The following is a 24,674-nucleotide window of genomic DNA, read 5'->3' as shown; positions in this document are numbered from 1 at the left end:
CCCCACTGAGGCAGCTGAGCAAAGGTAGGGTGGTGGAAACAACGGAGAGAAATGTGTCTGAAAGCGAAGAAGGCGGGGTGGCGCAGCAGAGGAAACACTCCGGAGAGGCCACCCGCGAAGAGATTAAGGCGGACCCAGTGATGGCCCGCTTGGTGGATACCTTCGTCTGTGTCTGGTTTGCCTGTTTGGTCTCTGTCTTTTCACCTGCTATGGAACGGAGTGTAGTCAAGCAGCAGTGTTAGGTGCCGCTGTGCGTGCGCGCGTGTGTGTGTGTGCTTGTGCATACAAGGTTCCTCTGCACACAAGGGTACGCAGCCGCTCCTTCAAGCGGTACGGTGCGTCGAGAGCGAGAGAGAGACAGAGAGGTAAGGGCCTCGCCGTCCTCGGGAGTCAGTGGCAACAAGACAGGGTTGAGAGTGCGAGATAGAGAACGGCGGTGAGGAATAAACAAGGATGAGGAAAGCAGCAGGGGTATCGGCACCACCACCGCTGCCGCCAACCATCACTACTTGAGAGGATGACGCAGGAGGGGAAGGGGGACAAGACACAGTGCAGGAGTGATAAGGTGAAACAAAAAAAGGAACATCCAGAGGGTACCCCAAACAGCACCACTGACAATTCTCCTTTTTTCTCGTAGCAACTGTCATCATCCCATGCGCACTGCGCAGGAGGGCAAAACACACGTCTGCGCCACTCGCTTGTAACTTTTTGCACACAATGGGCACAGCCATACGGCCGTTGTTGATGTCAGCGCTGTCTATACGCTCCGCAAACGACGCGATAATGGTGTAGCCAGAAGCCGCACAAGGGTTGAAGGAGCACTCTGTGGCTGACACAAGTGTCCAGAGGCTCCGAAGCAGCTCCATGAACACCCTTCACCCGCCTCCCTTCTCTCCCTTGCAAGGTAAACGGCGTGTCGCAGTAGAAAAATCGAGTGCCAGCCTGAAGTAGGCACAGAAACAGATGAGAAGCGGGGGAGTGGGGCAAAGGTGGTGGGAAGATGCAAGTACGCTGTAAAGGCAGCCCAGGAACAGAAAAAAGAAATATAAAAAGACCGTCGCTCCGGTTGGACGCTCGGTGCCTTTGAGCAGATGGACCCAGCAACCGTCTCAAGATGCGCTGCTGTAACGCAGCCTCCTCTCTTCACCGCACACTGTCCTTCTTCCGTAATTGTCCTCTCTGCCCCCCCCCTTCCCTAGATTCTTCCGCCATCTCTTCAGTGCAGCACGCTAAGGCACAGCAGCGGCAGATACAGAGCCGGAAGTGGAAGAGGTAGCGGCAGCGTCAGCAGACAAAATCCCAGCGCCGTTCTTCCTCAACGCACTGACATCTTCCTCGAGCTGTCCATACAGCTGAAGCAGCAAGTCGTGCTCCTCTTGCAGGCGATCATACTTTGCTTTCCAGACTTCGGCGTCAGCGACTGCGGCCCGGACGCGCTCCAGTTCGGCGGACTGCCGCACTACCTCCTGCTCGAGTCGCTCGCGTGTTTTGCGGTCCCTCGAATCGCTCCAAGCTGGCCGCTCCATGCTCATGAAGGGGTTCAGTGGGGGTGCTGGCATTAGCCGCCTCCCCAGTATCTCGTCCAAAGGTAATCCTGACAGTGAAGGCTCCGAGAACGAAGCCTTCACAGGCGGCGCGTTCGTACTCACAACGACTTCGCTCTGAGACGGGCTCAGCATGTCAGAGCCGGACGCCTTCAGCTTTTGAATTGTGGCTTCCAGCTGCATGATTGTCTTTCGCTGCTCCTCTATCTCCGTCTGCGTCGCGCCCACCGATTCCTGCAGCGCCAGATATCGATCTTCCCATTCACGGATGCCTTTCCGCAGAGCAGACACTGTGTTAGACTCGTAGCTGAGCCGGTCGCGCAAATCGGCCTCTGCTGCCGCTCGAGACCGCTTCAGTGATGCATACTGTTCGAGTAGCGTCGTATACTCGTGGCGCGCTTTCTGCGCCTCAGCCTTCCAGGTGGCGCTGCTGCGCTGAGAATCTTCGAGTTCACTACGGAGATCCTGCAGCGTGTTGACAGACCCAAGCGCCATCTCACTCAGACGGGCCTCTGCTTGATGGGCGTGCATGTTTGCGTTCTGCACCTCTCTCTCCAGCTCTGCTGTTCGTGTATCGTACTCTGTCGACAGGTTCTGCAAAGAGCTGCGCAGCTGCTCCACCTCTTGGCGAAGCTGATCCACGGTTTCGGAGCTCGACTCCTTTACGGTATCCAGCTGGGCGGAGTAGCTTACCTTCAGCTCTTTCACCTGATTTTGTAGGACTCCGTTTAGGTGCTTCGCTTCCGTGAGTTGGGTTGTGAGGTTGTCAACGATGGCGTTGCAAGAACGCATGTCATTCTCGAGCTGGGCAATGCGCTGCTGCGCGGCAATCTCATTCTCTTGTTGCCGCTCCTGTCCACTTATCCAGCCCTCTTCCCGAGTACGATACTCTTCTACCTCTTCTTCAAGATCCTGCAGGTGATCTTTCAGCTGGTTCCGCTCCTCCGCCACTGCCTTGTGTCTCTCCTTCTCCTTCCCAAGCCTCTCGATCAGCAGCGATATCTGCTGCTCACAGTCCCCGGTGCGCGCAAGGGAGGATGTGGCGCCTGCCAACTGCTCTTCAAGCGCAGAGACGCGGTCCTTCAATGATGCGTTCTGACGCTGCAGCTTAGCCACATTCTCCATCTCCTCTGCCAACTGCTGCTGGAATCGAAGCAGCTGCCTTATGTCACTGAACTCCCCCGCCACCGCTGAGGACGGTGGTGGTGAAGGTCCGGTGGCAGCAAGCAACGAAGGAGACGGGGGAAACGACATAGATGGAATGGGCTTGCCAGCCGAAGACGTTGAAGTCGGGTCGGAAGTCGCAGCAGTGGTACCTTCTGCATGAAGCAAGGCGGAATGAAGGTCAGTTCCCTCTAGCGACAGCGACTCCGCCGACAACGTGCTAACAGGTGGTGGTGCTGCAAGCTCCTCACGTGGAGTCGTGACCTCCTCCGCTTGTGGTTTAAGCGGTGACCCTGCTATCGAGGGATTGGTGTCGCTAGGAACAACACTGAGGTGTTGCTGCCCTGTTTCTCGTGAAGCTGGCACCAACTGAGGTGCTGCGGTGGCTGAGAGAGTCACGTCTGTCGGGTCAGACAACGTCGAGGGTTTCGGCGGCAGGGTGACCACTGACAAGCCGGGTGTAGCCGATGACGAAGGCAGCGTCGGAGGCGCTGGCGGCACCGTTGCTGCCGGTGCAGGCCCACGCAAGCCGGGCTCTGGGAGAGCGGATGGGATTACCAGCTCGTCCTCCTCCCATCCTTCCGCACCAGCGTCACCGTCTGCATTTTCGGCTGAGGAAACAGGCTGCTCTCGCACCCGCTGCTGAGGCAGTACAGAGCCCCTCAAGTCAGCGGCAGGGCTGGGTACCACAACGCGTGCTGCATCCTCCCGCCCAACGTCTTCCGCCTCCTCATCGCCGAGGAGATCCACAGCATCTTCAATCCGCTGTTGAATTTGATCCAGAAAACTCGCCCACATTGACGTCTAACAAGTATTCCAGCAAGCTACAGTTCTAGCGCCAAGCCACAGCAAATGAGCTGTGCCCAAAGAGTTCCGCACTGACTGCACGCACGCGCCTTCCAACGCGCGCACGCAGACACGCCGTTAAGCACCGTGGTGCAGGCGTACCAATGACGGCCTGAGACGCGGTGAGATTTGATACCTGTTCTTCCTACTCCTGGATGTTCTCTTCTAGCCACAGACGGTCGGCGGGCGTGGGTAGTGAGTGTCACCAGCAAAAAAAAAGCTCGCAACATTTCATGGAAACAAAGAAAAGAAAGTCGTGCAAAACCGTGGTGAATTCGAATGGTGTTGCGATGATCCTTTTAGTATGATTATGCTTCAGAGGGTTAGCAACCACTTCGGGGTGAACGCGCAGTTGCGCCTCTTTTCAGCAACCCACCCGTGCTTCACGTGTTCGACCTGGGAGGGTGAAAGGATTCGGAGCAGGGGGTCCTTTTCCATCTCTGCCCTGTGCACTAGAATGCACGTTCGTACCCACGACCTTGATTCGATTTTCTATGACGACACGCAATGGCAAGGGGGTGAACGGGACCGAAAAAGAAGTCCACGTATAAAACTCAGACGGTGAAAACGCCAAAGGAAAAGTGTTGACCAACATGCGCATCGTACTGCAAGCAAGCAGGTCCCGTCAAGGAACCACGACAACGCTCCGCCACAACGTGCATGAGCGCTACCTTTCCACGCTGTTCGGCCAGAACTCCAGAACATCGTTGATATGCTCTGTAGGCAGGGTAGTGGATCCTGCAGGGTTACTTGCGGGGCGTTGTTGAGACGCCGACAGGTGATTAATCCCCGAATGATAAGAGGACGGAGGAGGCGGGGAAACCACTTCGCTGCTATCGTTCTCTGCTGAAGGGGTGTAAAGCGCCTCTCCTGTCTGATACGCAGCGATACCTCTCTGGTGCTGATTCGGTTGAGGAGCTTGTCGCACACTGTGCGGAGACAAACTGGCTGTTCGCGACGCATTCGCTTCGTAATCCAGGGAGAGCAGTGCCGTCATGGCGGTAGAGAGAGAAAGACACCCGCAAAATCCCAAAGAGCGGCCGCGCCGGTGCCACCGTGCCCACTCTTTTGCGCACTGTTCAACCACGCAAATGGAGTGCACGATCCAGAGGAGAACAGCCACAAAAAGAAGCGTTAAAAAAGCCATGTGATAAGCACAAGCGGTTGCTAGGAGTGCGGCTCCATACACATTCTGGAAAAACAGAAGCGGCAATGACAGCTGGGCGTTGTAGATACGAACGACATCTCGCATGCGAGCCGCCACGGGATCGCGCTCAACATTGCTGTGACTGAGCAGATACAAGTCGTAGTACATCAGCGCACAGCATGCGAACGGTGTGACAGGGGCGCACCAGAGATACACGAAGTTGTTCGAGAACTTGGGTAGGGACGACGTCCCCCTCACTGCACGTCGCAGGTACACTGAAACATAGGCATAGTAGTAGGTCAGAATAAGATTGGTGACCAGATACTGAAGTATTGCCAAAGAACCTAAAACTACGAAACCCATTATCCAATAACCGATGCACAGGGCACAGTTGAGACCGAAAATAAGGAGCCGAGTTACTCCCATAAAGAGGATTGTGTTGTTTCCTTGGCGGTACAAAACAGGCACGAACAGCAGTGTGTACAGCAGGCAAAGACAGCAGTAAAGCGTGACCGAGTCTGGGAAAGGATACAGCCTTCCCACCGCGCTCTGCCATTGAAGCAGCTCCACAACAAGACCAATGCAAGAGCCGAAAAACCCTAGGAAAACCAAAAACAAGCAGACCCCGGCGAGGTGAACAGGAAGTCGCGAACGAAGTAGAACGACGGGAAGAAGAATAGCCACTACTGCACCAGTGTAGGCGGTCGTTGGTATCCATACAAACCATCGGTCGATTGCGCCATACCGATCCAAGAGGAGAATCAGCTGGATTGCGCATTCAGAGCTGAAGGTGAGCGTCATCGGCCACGTGGCCCCGGAGGCGCTGACCAACGTGATCGAGTTCGAGTATGCGAGCTTGCCCCTGGCAAAGTAAACCCAGGTCGCATTTCCCTGGTGCGGCTGCAGAGAGACATTCAAAGCCGAAGAGCACGCCTCGCTCTCTGCAAAATCCGCGTTGAGAAAAGTGAGGCGCGCGCCGCGGGAGACAATCCCATCCATGGCGCCAGCCAGAGGGTCGAGAGAGACGGAGCACAGATCACTGGCACTTTCTGAACGTGCAGCATCGGTGTTTTTGCCAGTCGTCGGCACAATCTCGAACACCGTCACACTGCTGAGGTCCGTACCAGACTCCATCACTATCTGCTCCTTGAGTCTCTCAGAAACAAACCGTTTCTCGAAGGCTAGAGAGCCGTTGCTTAACCTTTCAATACGGTTTCGGAAGGCTGTAAAGGCCCAGACAGGGTCAAGAAGATACTGACTGTCAATCGGGATGATTCCGCCACACCTTGTTACGCCAACGCGAACACCTGACACCGCGCTGCCGAGCAGCACGACAACACCAGCTACAATCAGGATTAGTCTGTAGATATTCGCAGCTGGCACCATTGTTCAACGCATGAGCGTTGACAGAAAGGGGAAAAAGACGAAAGAACTGCACAAACATGCAGGATAAGCATTTACTGTTCTTGCATAGAACAGATTCCTGTATGTCTTTCATTAAAAGGAAAAAAGACGTGAGAGTCGGAGAGGGTGAGGTAGCAGTAAAACCATGAATAAGCAGTAACCGGCAGCTTTCAAAATAAATTGAGGCTGCTTGCTCTGACGGCGGTAATGGAATGAAATGCGACGATAGAGTGCTGCAATCAGCGATTTCGCCTACATTCCAAAATTCGACGCCTTTGATTATTCCGACACCCTTTTATTTTCTTTTTGCGCTGAGATCGCGTTATGATGATCTCATAACGTTGTTTTCCTTCAAGGATCAAGAAATCGAGCTACATCGAAGCATTGGTTAGCGGGAAAAACATGGTAACAAGTTGGCTTTTCTTCAAAGTATCATGCCGCCACAAACAAGCTAACAAATAGACTCACACGGCCACAGCTCATCCACCTCTGTTGTGCCACAGTTATGTCAAGAAGCCGGGCCAACCAATACTGTTTGGTATCGCTCAGTCCATTGCAATTTCACTACATGCAACGGAGCCTAGGTCCAGAACTACGCTCAGCATCACCGCAACGCAGCAAAAGCAGAGAGGCAGTGGGTGGATGCGCATACTTGTTGAATCGACGACGCGATTCGTAGTGAGCTACTACAAAGATGATCATGACCGCAAGCCTCTTCGGCTCAGCGCCAGCCCAGACCTGTCCGCTGAAACCACGAGTCCGCCAGCCCTACCCGAGGGCAGTCTGTACGATATCCGCTTCCCCACAGAATGAGTACTAGACCCTGATACCGCGGTTTTAGGTGGACCGCATCATCAGAGAAATATGGCAGCAACAAAAATCTAAATAAACCAAAAGATACTTGGAACTGGAAAGAAGAAGGTGATTGCACATGCAAGAGAGTTGCTTTATTTTTTTTTTTTGACTTGGTGAAGCACGTCAAGACAGGAAAGTATTTTCTGATTGTGTGCATAGTTTATCATGCTACACTTACTATACCATTTTTCCTTGGTCACAAATCTTGAAAGCGCGACAAATAACGATCGTATCGTTCCTTCAGTATTGTACATGCGCCGCATTAAAGGAAAAGGTGGAGAGGAATTGTTTCCAGGCCCAAGATATTCTCTGTGTGATAACCACAATCCTTTGTCAAACAAATTTCGGCACTTGCTTGCGACGTCCGAGTTTGTCCAAGTGATCGATATGAATACCAGTGCCTTTGAAAATGGACCCTTCGTATTTCTTTTTGCAAGAACCAATTGTGCTTTTTGCCCCTTTAGCAATGCGCTGCTGTGCATCCCATATAGCGGGCTTAAACTCAGCTGCAGCCTTAGCGATCTCCGCTTCGGTTAGCGTGTCAAGAAGTGAGCCGACAAACGAAATAAAAACACGAGTGAACATTTCCTGTGAAGGTGTCACACGACACTGGGGTGATTCCAAAGCGCCCACCTCTATCTTTTTTTCCGACTGAGCGGCTTGATAATCAGACTCGGAAAGGGCTTGACACACTTCGTACTTGAGAGACGGAATAAAGGAAAACAAAAGGCACGCTTGCAAAATAATGGCGTCTGCTTCTGTAAATTGTGCGTCATGGACAGCCTTTCGCACCTCGTAGCTTAAAGCTCTCGCTTCTGCAGGATCGCTGTCGACACCGGTAACAAAAAGAATCCATAACCTGTTGAGCCACTGTCGAAGACAGTTGCTACAAGCGTCTTCCAGCCTCTTTTTGCAAATTTGCTCGAGAAAAACACAGCGCTCCTTTTTGTTGGTGCGAAACTCCACCTCCTCCTTTGGAGTGAATGTGAGATCTGTGACTTTATTTCCATACTTCTCTGCAGTAATGCAAACTCGAGTGAGTACCTGGTGCGTGCGGCGGCAACACCATTTTTTGATGATGATGTCGCCCAGTGTCCGTGCCGAATCCGGTTCTGCAGAAATCGCAGCCATGCCTCCAGTAGTGCCTTTTCGCGACTTCGTGTTGCCCTGATTCTCCGCTTCGAGTGGAGCACGAGAACGCCAAGCAACGGAGAGCTCATATTGAAAAGAGTTCGTCCATTTTTTGTCGCTTTTCAGTCTCAGCCACACGTACTGGGTCCCTTCTGGAACCAGCTGATTCTTGCCGTCGAAGGATAAACCCTTGCCTGATACATCCACATCGGAATACGGATCGGTCTTGTCAAAAACTTTATCTTTTGTAAACTGGATACGTGCGCTCAAGAACGGAACTTTACCGCTGCTTTCAAGGTCCAGCGTGTCTGCGCCGATTTCGACTTGTTGAGTACCCTCTTCCCCCGAGAACAGAGGAATAACAAATCGCTGCTTTGCTTTTAGCTTGGAGAGGCCAATAATCTGCTTGCCATAAAAGAGAACAAACGGTATTTTTTGACGAGAGTGTTCGCTCACTGAAATGGAAAGACAAACATCTTCAGGTGCGTCCTCCACCCTGAAATTCAGTGTGTCGTTGTAAAATGGGGCATTCGAGTTTTGCTGAATAGATGACAACTGCGCGCGAGAGAGAACGGCGCCTGATAATGCGTCCACTACTGATACTGTGACCTGGGTCGTGCAGGGATTCGGATCGTCTTCAGTCTGAGGGTAGTTTTTTCCCCTCAATATTTCGAACTCAACAAACCCGGAAACCATGGCTCTGTAAAAAAAAAAGCTAAGAGTTGAGGTAGTGGGGAAAAGGGGGTTTCGAAGGTCTATGGGGAGAAACAATGATTATGATGAAACTCAAAGGCTTAGTAGGCCAAGCATCCATCCATATTTTTCCTGAAAAATCAGTTTCAGGAGGAAATCTTATGAGAAAGGGCGAATGCGACTCGCGCAGCTCAAGTAAGACTTTTATTTCGACCGTTGGAAGACTTTTCCAACTAAAAGTATTTCTTCGCCTTACAGAAATCGTGACTTTTGTTGTTTTGCTACTCAGACGTGACCAAATTAGCGCTCCACGTCCAAAAAGTCCTCAAAATTGCTTATTCTGACAATACCATGCCACATATATAGATATATATATACATATATACATATATAACCAGGCATTTCCCCCATTGTCTCGCAGCCGCCTCCAATAGATACTTACTGCACCCGTCGCTAGACCATCCCAAGATTCACAGCTGAAACGAAAAAAAATGCAAAACATCGAGGTTGGTGGTGTTGCGAAACGCGGCCACTTGTGTTTGGCATGGTACCATGCACCCCTTTCACTCTACGAAAAGCCCTCTTGACCCGCCCCAAACTCACCGCCGCACCGAAAACTGCACGCCCATCGACCCACCCGTCAGCACGGTACTTGTCGCACACTTGCGTGGATGTTCTCTCGTGAGTGCTCACATGCCAACGCTGCACGCCCTTACGGCGGCTCTTGCGCTTGCCCATTTCACGGAAATCCCGGCGGCGGCCCAGCACCCCCCCCCTTGGCAACGCCGGAAAGCTATTTCAGGGAAACGCAGACACCGTGGAAGGGAGTGATCCTGTCCCCCGCCAGGCACTTATTTTATCCCATCACATAATAAGCGGCAAAATCCCATCTACACAACGGCTCTTGACTCACCGCATCACCTTCCCCACGTTCTCAAACAAAAAACTTGCAGCATTCAGACCTTAATTCAGTACAGCATACCCTTCATTCCCTGGGACCCTGTTACCCAAAGCCTCCACCAAAAGACCCAAACCCCGCAACCGAAGCGCACGGCAAACCAAACAACAACACCGATATCCTCCTCCAATTTTCACTCTATTCATACCTGCCTCTTTCGACTCGGTTGACCAGAACAGAAAGTCAACACACCCCATTCCATTTATCTCTTCCTTCTACTAACAAAAGAAAAGCCAGCAAACGGATACGCATGCACAACCACACAGCCACCGATCACCTGCCGCTAACGCCTGGCCGTCGTGGGACAAGCCGTCCTGCCGCCGAATCGGGCCATGCGCCTAACGAGCTCTTCCTGCCCTTTCTCGCCCTCTCGTCGAATACGTGCTGCGCGACGGACTCCGCACGGACCTGGCTGGACTGCATGCCTTCATCCCAGCGGGCCGCGTCCAGGGTCCTGCGCTCGAGGGCGGGGGCGGCAGGCGTCTGCCGCGCGGGGAGCAGGGAATGTCGCCCTGCCGTCTGCGACCGGAGATCAGGTCGTGATCTCCGCAGCCGGCGTCGGCGCCTCTGGCGTGGCCGATTTTGCAAGCTCGTCAGCTTCGCCACGGTGCGCTCATCCGCAATGGCCAAAGGCGTACGGAAATGGGAGGCCCACGCGACGGGCTAGCAGCGCCGGCACCTGCACCCCAATACGCCGCAACACCCCACCCCCGCCGTTGCAGGGTCCGCGCCGAGTACCATGGAGAGGGAGACCGAGTCCGGTGCAGCAACGGCCATTCGCTTTCCGTGACGGAGCTCATCGAGATGTCGTCGTAGCAGCTCAAGCCCCAGACCCACTCCCTGACACTCCGTGTGACAGCTGCAAGCAAGTTGGCCGCCGCCTGCGGGCGCACCGTTGTAATAGGGCGTCGCGGCCGGTCCTGGCAGAGCGCCCGTCTGTACTGCGCCATCCTCCCACAGCAAGCATGGGCGCTTCGCGAGGCGAGAGGGTCGCTGCTTGCATGCCGCTGCTTTATCCTCGTCTGAAGAGCCCGCACACAGCCTGAGAGGGAGAGAGATGCGAGACTGCACGCGAACGCTGCGCATAAGCGATGCGTGTGCGTGCGGTGCCCCGAAAGGACCCACGCCGGTACAGCCGCATGAGAACTGCCGACGCGCCGCGGCCACACCGCCATCCGACGAACACACACACACACACACACACACACCGCGTCGAATACGAAAGTTGGCCTCCTCGCGTGGGCGCGGGGGATGCAGGCGGATGCGGCGCAGCAGCGCTGCGTTGTCGAGGGGCAATGGGGCCCCGCATCTCGTCGGATTCCCGTTGCTTGCGTGTCGGGGGGGATGCCCGCGATGGGTGCGGCCGCGTTCGCGTGAAAGCCCCCAAAGGCCCCCCAGCAGTTTCGGTGAGCCACGTTCCCCCATGCGCTGGCGTCATAGAGCAGCTTTGGTTCGCGCAGCGCCGCGCGCGGGGGGGGGTCCTTTGGCGGGCCCTGCCCCGCCAAGCCAAGCCGCGGCCACCACCACCACCACCCCCATAGCCACGGCGACGCCCCGGCCAACGCCGCGCACTCGACAAAAGACCAGGCCGGGAAGGCGAGGGCAGCGACCCTTTTCCAGGCGCGTTGGTGCGGCGGGGGGTCGCGGTGGGCTGCGGCGGCACACGCCAAGGCGGGTGCACATCCCCTTTGGGGGCACCAAGGGCCCCACGAAGCGCCCCACCCCACCCCCCAGAGGGCGTATGCCAGCGCGGCTGGCGCGACGCCCTTGCCTGCGGAGGGCGTGAGGGGCGCAAGCGTATCAGCAACGAGGGCGTGGCGCAGCCCGGGCGCATTGTTCCCCCCCCGGCGCCCAGCGAGCCCGCCATAGCGGTGGGAAGAAGAGGGCCCGGGGCAGACCCCTGTAGAACCACGCGTGCAAACCTGGGCCTCTTGTGGAAGTGGCCGCGGGCCCAACCACCCTCTGAGAACCCCGTTGGCTCAGCGGGCGCGGCGCGGGTCTACACGGTAACTCCTCAGCGCCGCAATGGTAGCGCCGCGACCTGCCGAGCCACGCGTGCAGGCACAGAGTTCACAAACGCTGCGCATGTCTTGGTGTCGGGCTGCTTTGTGGAGGGGCAGGCCCGGGGAAACCTACAGTAGAGCGGTGGGGATGGAAGCCGTGGCGGTGTGGTTACAGTCTGTCTGTCACATGGCCGCCAAGCCGCCGCAGGATCATGTGAACGAGCAGCTTGCGGAGATTGGTGGCCAGCGCCACAGGGCGGCAGGACGTGGGATCGTCATCTGGCCTTTGCGGCTACGGAAAGGGATCATTGAGCTCTTTTTCAAAACGCCAGTATGGCAACAGCCTATTATGTGACAGGCCCAAAGGGTTTTCTTTTGTAGTCTATTTTTTTTTTTTGAAAGGGTTGCCGGTGGTGCACTTCTTGGTGGTCGCCGTTTTTTGTTTGGCGGTGATATTAAAGGGGTGCCCGGGGCCCCTGGCATCTCAGGCGGGTCAGATGATAACCGGGTGTGGTGAAGTGGAAAAATCGGAGAATGTGCCATGGTGAGCCCTGGGCCTTTCTTGGGGAATATTTTAAGGGTCGCGGGGTTCTGGTTATGGGAAGTGGGTTTGATCACCGGAAAAAAAAATTTGTATCAACCTTACTTCGAGCATCAAAATTATATCTTGGTTCGGCGCTTTGTCGCAGGAACAAGATAAGGTAAGTGGGTGGGGGGTTTTCTGGGAAAGGTTGGTTCAACCACGCGGCATCAGGGTGCTGGGCTGCTCTTGCAAAACGGGTTGTCAAAGGGATGGATGAATGGCTTAGTCTTGAATACTTTTGAAATTATAGCGGAAAACAAACGCTTTCTGGCAACTCCATATTTTTTTAGGCGTATTCGGGGCATTTGTCGCCGGCACAGCGTTCTAAAGTTTTTATCCTGCTCCATGAAAGTGGTATCGAAAGAAACGAAGTACCGGTGCCCTTGCCATTTCACGGGTGCTTTTTTTTTTACGGCTCGGGATCTGCGTATCACTGTGATCCATCGTCTGCACCAATTGTTTTTGTATGTAGCAACCAAAGGGGGCTGGTGACATCACGAAAAAACGAGCTTTGACTTTGGGAAAAGCAGGGCTGCATTGAGGTGAACAAAAAAAAAAGTGCGTTGCGCGTGCAAAGTCATGACTCCTGCTCCTGTTTAAAAAGATGTTTGATGTGGGACGGTTCTGCTTTGGTGCGGTTCTTGACCTCTGCAGAAACTCAATTTCGGTGCTTGCAGTTCGGGGGAGAGGGGGGAAGCCGGCTTCAGCACATTGTTCGCAACGGATTTCCAGCGCATAGAGGTGCGCTGGTGGTGTTCTTCTGGACCAGCGTCTTTTTTCCCTTCAGTCGATATTCCGGTGATGCCGCTTCGTTTCTCAGGTATAACGAAGGGGGCAAGAGATGCGTTGAAGAAGTTCAGACTAGTCCATGACAGCATGTTTGGATGAGGCAGATTTTTCTGCTAGGAAACGAGTTGGGAGACATCAGAGGGTAGAGTACATGCATGTCGTGGCTTTTTTTTGTGGGTGTCGTCTCGACACGACAAGAGCACGGCTTCCTCAATTATATGGCGGTTGATAGCTGTTTGTTTTTGCCAGGTGTCTCCTCTATGTGTCTGATTGGACTGATGTGGGTGTTTTGCCGTGCAGATTGGCGCAGCTTCAACAGCCATTGACCCCTCGTCGCTTGCGCTTTGGTGTGGGGAAAAAATTGTCGGGGGGGGGGTGGCGGTGCTGGCGTTGTGTTTCGTGTTTTCTCTTTCGGGGTTAGCAGGGGTTGTGTCCACGTTCCCTTGGCGAGACGCAAATGGCGCGGGGTGCGCCGGGCGTTTCCGTTCTGCCGGCTGTTAGACCAGAAAAGCGGAAGGAGTAAGTGGGGGGGGGGTAGGGGAGGGTTCTCTGCATAAATGCGCTCATTGATGCTTCTTTCCTACGTTTTCGCGTGCTGTTGTCCCGGCAAAGGCAGTTAAGAGGGTTGCAAGCAGAGAAGGTCGTAGGGCTGCTGCAGCGTGGTGCACGAGCGATGAACCTTAACCTGCTTCCGCTGCTGTGCGCCGCTCCTTTCTCAAGATTGGTTCCTCTAAAGCTGCTCCAGTGAGCCCAAGCTTGATGTATTCAAGCCAGGTTGCCCACAGCGGTGCCTTCCGCTGATGGGACGGCGCAAACAATTTATTGCAAGGAGCTGCATGCAGCCAGAACCATTGATCGAAGGGGTTTCGTGCCTAGAGTCCCCGCGTCGTGTCACGATGCAACTCTATGTGGTGCTACACTGTGAGTACGGCTGAAAACTGAAAGCAGTACTCTTTTCGCAAGTATCTGGGTATTGTGACACAGCGCTGAATACTATGCTGTTCCTTTTCCCGGAGTCAAAGCGAAGTGTCAAAACAGGGTGACAACAGGCCCTTTGGACAGGGTTTTCACGGTCGGCTGGTGTCCACATCTTCAACGTCCCCTATCGAATGCGTTGTGCCGCTGTTACAGGAATTGCTGCTTCGAAAACAACTCCGGAAATATTTCATCCTCTTCGCGGTATCGTGTATGGGTAATGCGGAGATGAAGACTCGCATTGACTATTTACTGCTCTCTTTATCATCTCTTTTCTCACTCCTCTCATTTCCCTTTTCCCACACAGTCTGCAAATAAAGCTTCAGAGAGCAACATTTATTCCAAAAACCGCTACCTTTTCTTTCATACCAAGATGTCGGCTGAAAATGGCGGAAACGCGATTGTTCGTGTGAGCTCGAACAAGCGCAAGTTCGGCTATGTTGACTACACGAAGCACCGTCTTCACGAAGGCTATCCGGAGGTTATCGTCTCCGCTCTCGGAACTGCAATTGCCGACGCTGTCTCTGTTGTGGAGCTGCTCAAGAACCAGGGTGTTGTGGAGGTGAAGAAGATTTGCACTTCACGCGCGCAGTTCGACGATGTTCGCTCCACCACTACCGACAAGATTGAGGTTGTTGTTGTCAAATCTCCTGAGTTTGACGCTATCTACGAGCAGCAGCAGAAGGATCGCGAAATTGCAAAGGCCCGCGCAGAGGCGGGTGAGGCCGATGATGAGTAGCCCAGCTGCCTGGGTGGCACAAATTACAAAGAAAATCCAAATTTGAAAGTCGCAGCAAATATACACGGTCTCCCTCTCTTGTTCTCTGTTAAAGCGAAAAAATGTCCTTCACTTTTGTTTACCGACTGAAAAAACAAACAAGCCCAAAAGGGCTTAGACAATGAAGAAGTGTTGCTGTGCTGCGTAGGCGAAATTCCAACAAAAATGTCTAAATGAAAGAAATGCAGGAATCCTCTCCAATGGTGATTTGATATACCGCAGCCCATGTGTGCTGGACGATCCGGCCAGGACCCCGACGTGTTAGTTGAGAAAAAAAAAGGCACGGGAAAATGCTCAATTTTTCATATCAAAGCACGGACTCGCTTTTTTCCTTTCGAAAAATATTGTAGCGGCGCGGTAGCTTTTTTTTTTGAGCTCTGCGCAAAACGGCCATGACAAATAGTCTAAATATTGCGCCCCAAATAAACAAAGGACAAGTGAAAAAGTGAATGCTACACGTTTTGTGGCTGCATTCGCTCACCTAGGAGCAACCTGCTGGGTGGCCGTTAAAGCGCACAGCAAATCTGGATTCTTTGCTTATGCATGGGAATGCATAAGAATGGCAAAAGGCGGAAAACATGGTTATTTTCTCACCCTTTATTTCCTCTTATTTTCCTCCTACTACCTCGCTGTGTTTGCATGAGTTTAGGCCGTGTTCGACCATGACAAGCTCTCTCTACGATTTTATTATTCTCTCCACATAAATGACCAGCACTGCTAGTGTCTTGAATAATGCTGCCCGCGTAGGCCTCTAAAAAGCGAACGCTGTCTCTACTGAAAAGGCGAAGCTGTGTCTGCAAGAGGGTTTTCGACAGCTGACAATTGCTGCGCTGAACCTCTCCATTCGTTCCACTGTTATTCTCGCGCAGATGCTTCGTGGCCAGAGCATGGTGGAGATCACTTGCATCTACACCCAGCGCGGGTCTATCTCTGTTGATGAGCAGAGGAGCGGGGTCTCCGACCAGATTGGGATTAAGGTTGTGAAGACCCCTGACGTCGACGCTATTCACGCGGAGCAAACCCGAAGGAGTACTGAGCGACGGGCTGCCCGCGAGGCGGCGATGGCTGAAACCGACGGGGAGGGTGAGGCTTCAGGGCCTGAGGAAGCAGATAAGGCTGAGGAGTTAGATTGAGCATCTCTTCCCCCGTTTTTGATTTCGCTTTCCTATTTATAGGTTGTCTCTTTTTCACGGGGTGTCTATGAGCGACGGAAGCGACTATTACCTGTTTCTGAACCGTATATTGACAACTACGATATTTTTCAACAGCAAAGATGCTTTCTCACATTCTAAATTTGCCCCCGATTTTTCTAATAGATTTTTTTTTTTGCGTTATGACTATCTTCATGCTCCAAGAAGAGGGACTCTCCGCTCGCTGCGCAGCTTTCCCTTTACGGTATGTACATTTTCTCAAAGCAACATAAAAACGCAAGCAAGGGCAACTCATATTTCTGTGGAGCTGTATGCACCCTTCCTCAGGATAAAGCGAAAAATACAGAAAATTTACCGCAGCACTGAGAAAGTCCTGTGGTGATCTACGGAGTGGTATCTCGCAGTTCTAGATTACCGCTGGAGGTCTTATTTCGCTACAGCGTTCCTCATGACAGAGGACACCGTGGTATAAGGGTTAGATACCCACAGCGTGGGGGAAGTCAGAGCAAACCATCGTCGCTGAATGGAAATGCAAAAAAAAAAAACATGTCACGGTTTCCCAGGGAGGCGAAATCCTGTCAGTGGTTTTCTCTCCGTCATTGTTATTATTATTGTTATTTTTGACGAAGAGAGAGTACTTTATGCAAGACTCTTTCTCTCTGATGTATCTATTTTCACTTTCCACTCTTTCTTGCATTGACTGTTGACTGTGCTTGTGCAAAAGATGCTCGTGACCATGGAGGACTACCAAATAATTGAGTCCATCGGAGAGGGCTCCTTTGGCAAAGTGTACAAAGCCCGCATCAAGGGCACGGGTCAAATAGTAGCAATGAAATTCATTGTCAAGAAAGGCAAAAACGAGAAGGAGCTGAAAAATCTTAGAAGCGAGATTGAGATTTTGACGAAGCTGAATCATCCACATATTATCATGCTCTTTGACTCGTTTGAGACGGATTCCGACTTTGTAGTGGTGATGGAGTATGCGCAGGGCGAGCTATATGACATCCTGGAGGATGAAAAGCAGCTGCCGGAGAAGGAGGTGCAGAAGATCGCAAAGCAACTAATCCAGGCACTGAATTACCTTCACTCTAATCGAATCATTCACCGTGATATGAAGCCGCAGAACATCTTAATTGGACAGAACGGCGCGGTAAAACTGGCAGATTTCGGCTTCGCGCGCTCCATGAGCTACAACACAATCGTGCTAACGAGCATCAAGGGCACACCGCTCTACATGGCTCCGGAGCTGGTGCAAGAGCGCGCGTACGACAACCGAGTCGACCTGTGGTCGCTAGGCTGCATCTTGTATGAATTGTACTACGGCAAACCACCTTTCTACACGAACAACCTTTTTGCATTGATCAAGAAGATCGTTTGTGAGCCCGTCAAGTACGATTCCAAGGCCAATGATCCGATTAGCCCCGAGTTCAAGAGCTTTCTTAGCGGCCTCTTGACCAAGTCTGCGTCCTCGCGGCTCAATTGGCCTGAACTGCTGAACCACCCATTTGTGCAGCTGACGAAGAGTGACGCGTCGTGGCAGGATGCTATTATGCAGCACGATTCGAGGATGAAGGCCCGGATGGATAGACTAGGGTGTCTTCGACTACATGGAAACGCTGGTCGTGCGGCCCCAAAGCGCAAGTCTACCCAAAGCGATGACATTTTCAACCTGAAGACAGTGCAGAAGCTCACGAGCGGTTGCGAGTTCGATGTCTGCGCCACACTCACCCAGCTGGTGCGGATGGCTAGCGCGTTCAATGGGGATGTGACAAAAAGCACTGCTCTTCTTGGAGTGTTCGACTCCGGGGTCCTGGAGGCTGCGCTGACGCTGCTCAACGAGAAACAGTCGGTGAAAGTTGTCGGTTTAGTGCTGCAGTTCGTGAAAGAGCTGGCATTTCCGGAACATAGTGATGTGCTTCCCTTTCCCTCCCAGCGTCCGAAACGCGACGGGTTGGCGGTGTTAGAGGAAAAACACTCACGTCAGCAGGAGGATCTGTTTATTCGACAGCAGGTTGCTCTGAAGCTGATGAAGAAGCCTCACACGGCGCTCGATTTCATCATCAGCGAAATAAGCAGCGACAGCAATTCTCTTGCCGAAACGTGTGTGAAGATCATGTTCCAATGTTTCCGCTGGGAGAACAGCTTTGGACCGATGGTGACACAGCTGCGGACTTTTCCGGAAATGTGGGCGGCCATCCTCAAATCTGTCAACCATGACAGTGTCTCAAGGGGTGAGACGTCGCACGAGTATGCGGCTCTTGTTTTTCACACGGTGTCTATTGTCATTCCACACGTCAAGCTGGCATCCCCGCAGCGGATAAATCGCGAGGAGGTGCTGGAGCTCGTGACACAAGGTCTCTCCGCTGTCTGCTACTACGAAGCCGGCATGGTAGACGCGCATCGGAACAAATCCCCCCCGCTGGTCTATGCAGCGGCAGCGGCACTCCTCATCGCCTTCGCTCACCGAGAGCTGAAGGACATTGTCTCGTTTAAGGTGAATGATGCGCTGCTAGACGGGATTTACTCCATCGTCGATGCCGTGACAGACGCACCGAGTCGACCTGTAACGCCGCGGGCGCTGGGAAGTAGCTATGGGTATCCTGACTACGGCTTGCTAGATGGCGTCGCCCATATGCTGTCGCTGATTTTCTCAGACTCAGACTCGCTCGTCTACGCCAAGCTGCCCGGTAGATCAGAGCACCGCTTTTTGGAGAGCGACACCAAAAGCCTGGCACTGTTGGTTATGACACTTCTGCGTGACAGCGATCCAAGGATGGAGTTGTCACCCAACGGTGTCCAGACGCTGTTGCGAGCGGCGCAGCAGATATTTCAGCAGCAGAAGGAGCAAGCTCTGTCGATGAGTTTGCTGATGGAACCGATAGCCCCGTACTCAGGGGAGTCGGGGAGCCTATGCTGGCTCTCAGTTATCTGCTGCACACTGAAAACCGATTACTTCCGTCAGCTTTTTTACTGGCCGGCGTGTCGCGGCGGTGGCGCGACCGGCGTCAGCGCGCACGTGACAATTGTGTCTCAGATTTTATCTGACTCGCTGCGGCCCGTGAGCTCGTCCTCAAACCCAACGCCTGCGGAGGACAAGCTACTAGGCGACGTCAGCCGCGTTCTGTACAAGGAGAAAGTTATCGAGCTGCTTGTGCACGCTATGGACTACTCTGAGGGGGTTTTTCTCGGGAGCCCGTTCGCCATCATCGCGAAGCTGTGCGCCAACTCCGCAGACTCCATCAAGGCCTTCGTAGACTGTGGCGGTCTAGACGCCACTCGAATCAGGCGTATTCTCGACCCAGACAAAGCAGGCACAGGGCTGATGTCGGATGGGTTGGTGGTGCTTTCGCAAATGGCACGCATGTCTGCAGAGTTTTATGAGCCTATTCATAGGTCCAACCTGTATGGTTGCTTGGCTGCGCTCCTCCAGCACTCAGAAAAAGACTTACGCGGCAAGACGTGCACGCTTATCGGGAATTTGTGTAAGCACTCCGACTTCTTCTTCGAGCCACTTGAGAAGAACCACATTGTAGAGCGGTTGGTGAAGTGCTGCAGCGACAGCGACGCGCAGACACAGAAGCTGGCAGCGTTTGCCATCGGCAATGCTGCGTTTCATAGTGACTACCTGTACAATTTGCTGAGCCCAGCCATTCCCTCGCTGGTGGGTCTTCTGGCGCGTGGGGACGCAAAAACGCGTCAAAACGCTGCCGGGGCGCTGAGCAACTTTGTTCGAAACGGAGACCAGCTCGTGAGCTCCTTGGCAGAGTCCAGCGTCGTTGAATCTCTGCTGAAGATGTTGCGTGACGACGACACACTGTCATCAAAGAAGGTCGCAGTGCTCACTATCAACTCGTTTTGTGCATACGATGTATTCCGCCGCAAGTTTGTTGCGTTGGACTTGCGAGAGGATATTCGCAAGCTGCAGCAGGACCCTAACGCGCGCACAGACCCCTCAATTCAAAAGTACGTTGGAAACCTTGTGGATCGACTTGGTTGACATGCGCCTGCATCACCGCGTCGGGTATCTCTGTTATTTCGGGCTTCATAGTTGCCGTTTTCCGGGTTTGTTTGATAGCAAACACCACTCCTTGTCTCTCTGTTGTTGTCTTCCTCTCTCCCTCCCCCTTTTCCTTCCCTTCGCCCCTTTTTTTCTCCATTGTCCATCCCTCTTTCTTCTGCAATTTGGTTGCCTTCCCGAAACTTCGAAAGACGTGCTGTGCGTATGTCATCTCGACTCTTATTCTCTCGAGACCGTTTCTTTCCCCCCACTCTTTGCGTTCTACCTGATGACGGGGAACACCTCAGCGTGGTATCAGAGGCCGGTACCTCCACTCTGTGAAGCCAGGCAGCCTTCCCTATCTCTGTCAATGCACAGCCACTTCTGGTGGTGACAGGGTCCAGCACCCACGACATGGGGAAGTCAGAGCGATGTATCGCTGCTGATGTCGGCGGTGAAGTCCTGGATGATGTTGCGTCAGAGCGATCTGCGACAGTGAAGACGCCTTTGCCGTACGCGTGATGAGCGAAGTGTCAGCGTGACTCGAGCGTATCTCACGCGGTTCTCACACTGCCCACTGGTGTGTGGAGGGGCCCGCGCCACCGTGAAGGATGCCCCAGGGGTGGCGACCGGCATCATGGGAGCGGCTGTGAGGGGACCTGCGGCGCGGGTGGGCAGAGTTGGACCGGGACCGTGTCCAGATGACTGAGTCGGCGCATTGCTTTGAAGCGCGTCTACTGCTGCTTGGGGCTAGGCGATTGACCTGCGACAGGCCCGGTAGAGCGGGGCCGAGTTCATGCTCCATGGTAGAATGGAGACGTTGAACGAAAAATAATCCCCTACTTGCGCTCTTTCTCTTTTTTGCCCTAAGGCTGTGTGTCCGTGACGGGCAAGTGTGTGGATGCCCGTGTGCGTTTGTCCTTGCGGGGGCGTTGTTTGCTGAGGTTGTGGGCTCCGGGAAAGAAGGTGCGACGCGCCGTCGCGTGCAAGAAAAGGGAAAGAAAAATAAGGAAACGGGGAAAGGAGGAGCAAAAGTGAGGCACGCGAACCTGAAAGGATGGGCGGAGGGGGAGGTGGCGACCGCGACAAGAAGCTGCCATCTCCGCCCCCTTTACGCAGGGGAAGTTGTGCCATATCTTCTTTCGTTTTCTGCATCTCTCCCCCCTCCTCTGCTCGATTCTCTTCTATTCTCTTTCTGTGTTGTTCTCTTGACATCCCTTCCTTTGTTTCGTCTGTGCCACGCGCTCCTCACACGTGTGTGCGTGTCACATTCGTTTGTATTGTTCTTGTGCATTTCCATCGCATAGGAAGTCGTTACGACGCAGAGTCGGAATGGGCCGGGTGCGGCGAGGTGATGTCTTCTGCCTTCCATGAAGGAGTTCTCCCCAGACGTCTTACTGACCCACGACTTCACTCTCTTTTTTTTATCCCCTGCGAGTGCTGTGGTGGCCCTCCGCTTCCTCCCCTTGCCCCTCATCTATTGGAGGTAAAGGTTTGGCAAACACGCCAATGTGGTTGAGACGGAGCGTCGAAGGCGTCATGAATGGCAATCGTCGAGCCGCTGGAACACCGGACGACAACACACAACAGAGCGTTGGAATGAGTCAGACGAACCGTTGCATGCTTATTTTCACGCCTGTCGCCACAGAGCGACCAAGACGGTATGCGCCTGTCATGAATGTTGCTCAGCTTCGTCTTCCACTCTCTTGTTCACCCTTTCGCTCCTCTTCCTTGTTGTTTCAACGGTGGCCGTGTCGTCTTCCACCTGTCCGTGCGGCCGCCACAACACCGTCGTGCAGTTCAACATCGGCTTCTTCCCGAGAAACTCAGTGCAAAAGGAACAAGCACCCCCATTACCGATTTCCAGCGTGAGTCACATTTTTCTTCGCGCGTAGCTTGCGTTGTTTGGGCACCCGTGATTGGCGGGGTGGAGTCTACAACTTCCTGCACAGCGATCAACCCTGGAAAGGGTGTGCCTCGGGTTCTCGACAGCCCGGAGAAGCTGAAATTTCTTGTTTCGCGACGGCGGTCGCGGCTCTCTCGAGCCGTCGAATTGAGCTCGCTCTCCACCGACTAAGGGGTCAGCGTGTCTACGAAGCGATGGCCTCAACAGCGCTTTCTGCGGCGGAGCTGGAGGCGCAGTTCACCAATGCCAAGGCATACCTCATGCAGGCGGACAAGGATGGCGTGAGCGCCTATGACCAGCTCACACGCCTCATGGAGCTTCTTCTTGAGGAGAACCCTGAGAACGTTGCAGGCGATCCGTCAAAGTTGCACGAGATCTTGAGCTTCATCCAGACGCACAGCTTCGCGTGCGGCGAGAGCACCTCTGCGTGCTATGAGGCCACACAGGTGCCCGCCGAGGAGCTCCGGCGCTTCGAGGACAACAAGAAGCTCTTTGATCTCCCAGCCCCGCAGGTGCGCACCGTCATCGAGCAGCCTGATCCGTACACGACCATTACCACCACCACCGTGCTGCCGCTGAAGGCGCCGTCCTTCGAGTCTGTTGCCGCTCAAAACAAGTACTGGACGGCCGCGGGCTGCGGCCTCTCCGACGAGGAAGCATTCCTGCTTGACCGCTCCATCACCAACCTCGCCATGGAGGCGAACCTGCAGGATATCAAGTTCTTTGGTAGGATTTTTGGCACACATAGCGACTACTTTGTTCTCCGCACGCGGCGCTACCTCGAGGCGGGCGAAACCGTGTACGTGGAAACCAACACAATGGGAAAGCCGCCGCGAAAGAAGGGCATCGTGCCCGTGCAGGCTGAGCCAGGCTACGTCGGGGTGAATCGCTACACGTTCTGGGTAACCGCATCGCCCTCCGACAAGTGGGAGAAGCTACCGGATGTAACGCCGCAGCAGATCAATGCGGCCCGCGAAACGAAGCGCTTCTTTACGGGAGACTTGTCAGCGTCTGTTGCGGCAACGTTTCCATGGGGGGAGGCCGCGTACCTGCGAGCACAGCTGGCGCGCATCACCAGCAGCACCACCATTGCTCCTCAAGGTGCGCTGGAGGAGCCAGAGCCGGAGCAGGAAACGGAAGAGGACGAGGATGAAGACGCCGAGGATGGTGCGCCGCGGAAGCTGAAGGAGGCCAAGTACAAACCGCTGGTAGTCCCCTCGCCGGATTACGGCGAGGAAGAGGTGGATGTGGCACAGCTGACGGTAGACCGCTGGGTACACGCGGAGGGGTACATTTACAAGAACGGTCGACAAACAAAGGTGCCGGAGAAGCCTGAGCCGGAGGAGGGGGAGGTGGAGGGGGAGGAGGAGGCCGAACCCGAGGCCGATGCTCAGGGCGAAGAGGAGGAGGAGGAGCCGGAGGAGGAGGAAGAAGTGGAGCTCTTTGCTCCTATCCAGAACGACTACCTCTACGGCGTCGTCGACATCCCGCAGCCGCCGCCAGCCATAAACGATGAGGACGAAGAGGAGGAGGAGGAGCCCGAGGAGGAGGGCGAGGAGGAGCCCCGGGAGCCGGACAACACGCCACTGAAGCCTTTGCGCGACGATGACGTCCCCGATGACGACCCGACAAAGATGAAGATTGCATGCTGGACGATGCGCGTGGAGAACAATGTTAGCAAGGCTCACCGCATGGCGGTGGTGCAATCCCTTCGCTGGCCCGGCGCCACTGCATACGCGGCTGAGGGCGGCAAGCGCTGGTCTTGCGTGTACTTTGGCAACGGTATGAAGAAGACGGATGCGGCCTTCACACCACCGCCCGCTCCCCCTGTGCAATCAGAGTGCGCCGACGTCACAGAGGTGGAAGATCCAACCGCCACTGTGGAGAAGCTCGTTCGGCGCGGCGAAGAAATCCCGGAAGCCGACAGCGAGGCGGAGCCGGATGAGCTGGAGGAAGAGGAGGACAGCTAAAGGAGGTTCTGCGGGTGCGCACGTATCCACTCCCCCTTTTTCCTCCCTCCATTTGTCGCACATTCTCAGATACCCTCTTCATGGATGTAATTCAAGCATGAAGAGTGGCCAGTGGCCTCCTTGCCGCCCCCCTTCCTCATGGAGAGAGGCTCCAATGGACTCTCTCGCTGTATGCAGTCGTTTCTTTTCGTCTTTGCATGTATGATTCAAGATGTTCTGCCGACATTTTACATTCCATGAAACCGAGTACCATACGTCACAGAGATACCGCGCATCGTATGTCTGTGGTACAGGCAAGACTTGCGGCCCATGAAGGGAAGCGCGTATGCCACGCATCATCTCCCCCTCTCCCCCGTGCACATCCAAGGTAGTCGACGAAGAATTTTCGCTTGGATGTGTGCGCCTCCTTTCTTTCTGCCTTTTCCCTTGTATTTGTTTCGCGGGACTGGAGGAAGAGATGAAAGCTGTCGGATCCACGCATGGACGGTTTCCCTCTTGGATGCGCCACTGACACCTTTTTCTTTTCGGTGTGTCGTGAATCGCGGTCATCGAGATTCTTTTTCCTTCGCTTGTGCCTGAGGACCCGCTATGCTCTCTCATTCCTCACCCCCCTTCGCCCTCTACCTACTCCCTGTGTACTTTCTCCGCCTCCCTTTCTTTTTTTTTTTCGCGCTGCTTTGCAACGCCCCTCAAAACTGGCTCGACGTACACACCGCCACTAACAGGAAAGAGGTGGCATCTTCCACCTACGCTTGCCTCCTCGGTTCCTCTCTCTCGGTG

At 54.1% G+C, this 24,674-nt stretch overlaps 6 protein-coding genes across 6 annotated transcripts; 3 read left to right on the top strand and 3 right to left on the bottom strand.

Annotated features, from left to right (window-relative positions):
* Positions 1 to 1,229: 1,229 nt before the first annotated feature.
* Positions 1,230 to 2,798, bottom strand: LMJF_13_0480 (conserved hypothetical protein; the record flags this gene model as incomplete). The annotated part of the gene is made up of 1 exon (XM_001681740.1): positions 1,230 to 2,798. The coding sequence occupies one exon, from the start codon at positions 2,796 to 2,798 to the stop codon at positions 1,230 to 1,232; it is 1,569 nt and encodes a 522-aa protein (XP_001681792.1).
* Positions 2,799 to 4,221: 1,423 nt separating this feature from the next.
* Positions 4,222 to 5,700, bottom strand: LMJF_13_0470 (conserved hypothetical protein; the record flags this gene model as incomplete). The annotated part of the gene is made up of 1 exon (XM_001681739.1): positions 4,222 to 5,700. The coding sequence occupies one exon, from the start codon at positions 5,698 to 5,700 to the stop codon at positions 4,222 to 4,224; it is 1,479 nt and encodes a 492-aa protein (XP_001681791.1).
* A 1,593-nt stretch (positions 5,701 to 7,293) lies between these two features.
* LMJF_13_0460 (conserved hypothetical protein) lies at positions 7,294 to 8,787 on the bottom strand (the record flags this gene model as incomplete). Its single annotated transcript, XM_001681738.1, has 1 exon — positions 7,294 to 8,787. The coding sequence occupies one exon, from the start codon at positions 8,785 to 8,787 to the stop codon at positions 7,294 to 7,296; it is 1,494 nt and encodes a 497-aa protein (XP_001681790.1).
* A 5,678-nt stretch (positions 8,788 to 14,465) lies between these two features.
* LMJF_13_0450 (conserved hypothetical protein) lies at positions 14,466 to 14,831 on the top strand (the record flags this gene model as incomplete). The annotated part of the gene is made up of 1 exon (XM_001681737.1): positions 14,466 to 14,831. One exon carries the CDS (start codon positions 14,466 to 14,468, stop codon positions 14,829 to 14,831), a length of 366 nt encoding a protein of 121 aa, XP_001681789.1.
* A 1,914-nt stretch (positions 14,832 to 16,745) lies between these two features.
* On the top strand, positions 16,746 to 20,018 carry MKK2 (mitogen-activated protein kinase kinase 2; the record flags this gene model as incomplete). Its single annotated transcript, XM_001681736.1, has 1 exon — positions 16,746 to 20,018. The coding sequence occupies one exon, from the start codon at positions 16,746 to 16,748 to the stop codon at positions 20,016 to 20,018; it is 3,273 nt and encodes a 1,090-aa protein (XP_001681788.1).
* A 2,100-nt stretch (positions 20,019 to 22,118) lies between these two features.
* On the top strand, positions 22,119 to 23,894 carry LMJF_13_0430 (putative flagellar radial spoke protein; the record flags this gene model as incomplete). The annotated part of the gene is made up of 1 exon (XM_001681735.1): positions 22,119 to 23,894. The coding sequence occupies one exon, from the start codon at positions 22,119 to 22,121 to the stop codon at positions 23,892 to 23,894; it is 1,776 nt and encodes a 591-aa protein (XP_001681787.1).
* Positions 23,895 to 24,674: the final 780 nt, after the last annotated feature.

The sequence above is a fragment of the Leishmania major genome, chromosome 13, assembly GCF_000002725.2.
Source record: "Leishmania major strain Friedlin complete genome, chromosome 13".
NCBI lineage: Eukaryota > Euglenozoa > Kinetoplastea > Trypanosomatida > Trypanosomatidae > Leishmania > Leishmania major.
Note: the sequence above shows the minus strand (reverse complement) of the source record. Positions and strands in the feature narration are given on the sequence as shown.